Raw genomic sequence first — 3638 nt, 5'->3', positions numbered from 1 at the left:
GCTGAGCGCTGCTTCTCGAGAGTTCTGTTCATGTATATACCGCAATCGCTCGACACCACCTGAGTAAAAATTAGAGAAACATATCTCCGTTGATAAAAATCGTCATTTGCTGTTCAATAAATCAAGGAGGAATATTTCTGAAATTTTAGCAAGCGGCAAAACGCAATTAACAGGTGTATTTTTGCACCAACAACTATTTTATCTGTCGAACAATAGAAATAGTTGAAGGAGTATCCAGTTATATATATATGCCTCGCCAAGATTACGGCATTTTTACCTATTTAATTTGCAAGACAAGTCAGTGGGCAAAAATGAAAATATCAAAAGAATGTGGTTTCTTTCCATTTCTTCAAAAAATACATCTTATTAATTGCTCTCAATTTTGAGAAATGTCTAATTTCATAGATTTTTTTTCTGACTATATCTTTGTTTGAGTATAATTCGTGTTCGTGTAAGCGGAAGCTATGTATGCAAGCAAACAGTTTTGTTTCGTGTATGATTTGACTTCAAATTTACCCTGATATAAATGCATTTTAACAATAGTTATTGTGGGGCTAATCAATTCATTATTTTTGGGGTGCCAAAGGTTTTATCAAATCATTAAAACTATTTGGCCTTAGGACGAAAGGAAAGGCTTAATTTGTTTGAAGTTGATCCAACATCAAAATGATACAAGTTTCCCAAACATCGCAAACTACGAAATAGAACCCATAAACTAAACGTTGCTGGACACAATTATTGAAAAGGGATGGAGATGATTTTTTTGTAAACGAGAAACGCGTTTTCGAACTGCTAAAAATGAACTTGTGGACCAAACCGCAATCATTTGTCAGCCAAGAAATGTAAACATTAATCCCAAGTTCAGTAGATGTGTGAGACAAAACAACTGCTTTTGACGCCTTGCTCTGTATGCATTTGGAAAGTTATCGACCATCGAAATTTAGATGTTAAATTTTTTAAATTATATGATGCTCTGTCGGATATTACAATTTTATCTAGAAGAGTTTTTCATAACTCTTCAAAGTACCAGCAAGACTGTGTTTAAAGAGTTCTGACGTGTCAACTTGATCGCGCTCACTGCGAAATATTGCTTGCTAACGTCATTTGGCGCGGTATGTACAATAGAGGTAAACATCATCTCTTTGTCCGTCGTATATATAAATTTTCTTCCTATTTATAAACCCGAACTAATAACAACCTTTGCTATGCACCTGCTGTAAACCTACCATAATTTGTTTCGTTCAGATTGTCAAACAGAAAACTTCCCAAAAACAGTTAATTTTTAGTATTTATCACATCGAATGGTGGTTAGAGGATCAAAACGATTGCTTTATTGTTGTTAGTCTGTTGGCGAAGAAAGAAAAGGTGCCATCTGTCTCTAGCAACTTATATTTTATAAAAAGCATTACTTATTGGCCAGAGCTTGTTTCTTAGTGTCAATGTAATGTCCAGCCAATCAGCTCTCTGCTTGTAAAACGCGGTCACTATTAGACTGCGGACCGGGTGGTCGATCCTAGCAATGGAGGCGGGCCTTGCAATTACCTTAATCACCTTGTCTACAAAAGAACTTAACAGTCAAGAATAACATGAAAGAAACGCGGTGAAATCAAGACCTGAAATTATCGAAAAACTGATTTTATCTATCGGTATAGGAATTTTATTGGAGCTTAGCAATTTCGTGGCTTGGAAAACGCTCTCGTTTGAAATTTTCCTTGGATTTCGTGTCGCGTTCGGCTCAATTTAGCTGGTTAGTTTTTGGCTTTGTTTAGCCGAGACAGAACAATTTGCAGTAAGGTCAATATAAGCACTCATGAGGGTGGTGATAAATATATGTCAGCGACCTGAAACCAATCGGAACCTATTGTTTGGCACGGTATTTGTTTGACTAACTAAAAGTATAATAATTCATAATCTGCAGTGGGCCGTAGAAAGTACACACGGCACTGGTAATTTCAAGAGAATACACACAGGAGACATGAGCGAATTTTTAAGTGATCGAGTGGTTGACCTTACAAACTTTGCAGAACTTTCGACTGCAGAGGGCCACAGTAAAATGGCATTACTGCCCGAAAACCAAGAAATTGAACACGCAGAGAGTGAACTTGTTATTTCAGAGAGCGATCACGGAGCACAGGGCTCTGAAGAATATGAGCAAAACTATAGAGTGAACGGGCTAGACTGTGATGGCGACCCAGCAAAGATGGACCAAAGCCAGTCGCCCGAAGAAGATGGTAGTCATAAAACTGATTGCAACGATCCAGACGTGAAGCCAACTCATTCTTACATTGCGCTGATAGCGATGGCGATACTAAGCTGCCCTAACAAAAAGATGATACTGGGAGATATCTACCAGTACATTTCAGATAACTTTCTGTATTACCGAAATAAGGACAAGAGTTGGAGAAATAGTATTAGGCACAACTTGTCGCTAAACGAGTGTTTTATCAAAGCAGGTCGCAGTGAGAACGGCAAAGGAAACTATTGGGCTATTCATCCGGCCAACGTTGAAGACTTCGCCAATGGTGATTTCAGGCGTAGAAGAGCCAGACGGCGGGTGAGGAGAAGTAATCCCCTAAAATATGGAAGCAGCTCCTGTCCCTCGGCGTATTTCCGGGGGCTGAGTCCTCTCTCAGCATCCTCATCTTTCTTTCCTTTTCGCGCTGACGACTGTCGCGGATACCCGAATCTGACGTACATTCGTCCTACCAAGAAAAGCTTCGCCATTGACAGCATCATGGGTTCTTACGAGTCCCCTTACCTGTACAGTCCATTATCCGTCGGGTCGTACCCTTCTCTGAGTTTGGTTGGAAGTCGAGAATATCCTGCCACCTCGCCACCCCACTCGCTTCTTTTCCATACCTCACCGAAGCTTTTCTCTTGCGTATCAAAATTGGCAACAAACGCTATTCCTGGGTGTGCTGCAACCTCACTGGAGTCGTCGGCGTTTTCGACTTACCTCGGATCAAAAACTGTTGTCACACAGGGCCAAAAGGGCTCTACACCAGAAAGCTGGCAAGAAACTCTATCTAAATTACAAGATCAACTGAGAAAAGTAACACCCTGAAAGAAACTGTTTCCGTAAAAACTCACAAAAGCTGAGGGAATGTGACAATTAAAACTGCTTAAGGAAGGAAATTTTGCTGTTTCTCAGTAGAACAGAAACGTACCTGCCAAGGCTCATTTTAATGAGAAGCTCAAAAGAAATATATCGCAAATAGACTCGTGAATGAACTAGTTTCTCTTTCATTTGTGCATGATTAGGCACACTGTTTTTGAACCATTACAAGACCTGCGTTGATATTTGTCCTTGAATCAAAACCATAACATAACTCAATCCCTGAAATTGATGTATTTCACCCTGTCGGACAAGGAAAAATGACCTAAGCTTTAAAAGAGATTATAGAAACAAAACACCAAATTGCATTTGATATGATGCGTCGACATTTTCACTCAATTAGCCAACGGATAAGTCAATTTTTTACACATGGCGATATGGTTAAGTAGATGAAACACTAGTAGAAATAAAGAGTAAGACGTCTTATTTAGTGAAATATTATCGAAGTACAAAAATCTCAATAAAGTTTGAATAGAAAGAAAGCTTTCTAGAGAGTGAATTCATCTCAAAGAAAATCTTCTTT

The 3638-nt window shown here is 39.0% G+C and overlaps 1 protein-coding gene across 1 annotated transcript; it reads left to right on the top strand.

Annotated features, from left to right (window-relative positions):
* Window positions 1–1609: 1609 nt before the first annotated feature.
* LOC111340644 (uncharacterized) lies at window positions 1610–3614 on the top strand. The gene has a single exon (XM_022947554.2). It carries the CDS (start codon window positions 1976–1978, stop codon window positions 3062–3064), a length of 1089 nt encoding a protein of 362 aa, XP_022803289.2. The 5' UTR covers window positions 1610–1975; the 3' UTR covers window positions 3065–3614.
* The last annotated feature ends 24 nt before the right edge of the window (window positions 3615–3638 follow it).

Source organism: Stylophora pistillata, chromosome 4 (genome assembly GCF_964205215.1).
Source record: "Stylophora pistillata chromosome 4, jaStyPist1.2, whole genome shotgun sequence".
NCBI lineage: Eukaryota > Metazoa > Cnidaria > Anthozoa > Scleractinia > Pocilloporidae > Stylophora > Stylophora pistillata.
This window is presented reverse-complemented; position numbering and strand designations above follow the sequence as displayed.

Coding starts and splice junctions, on each gene's coding strand:
- LOC111340644 (XM_022947554.2), top strand. CDS start 1,976: ATGAGCGAATTTTTAAGTGATCGAGTGGTTGACCTTACAAACTTTGCA.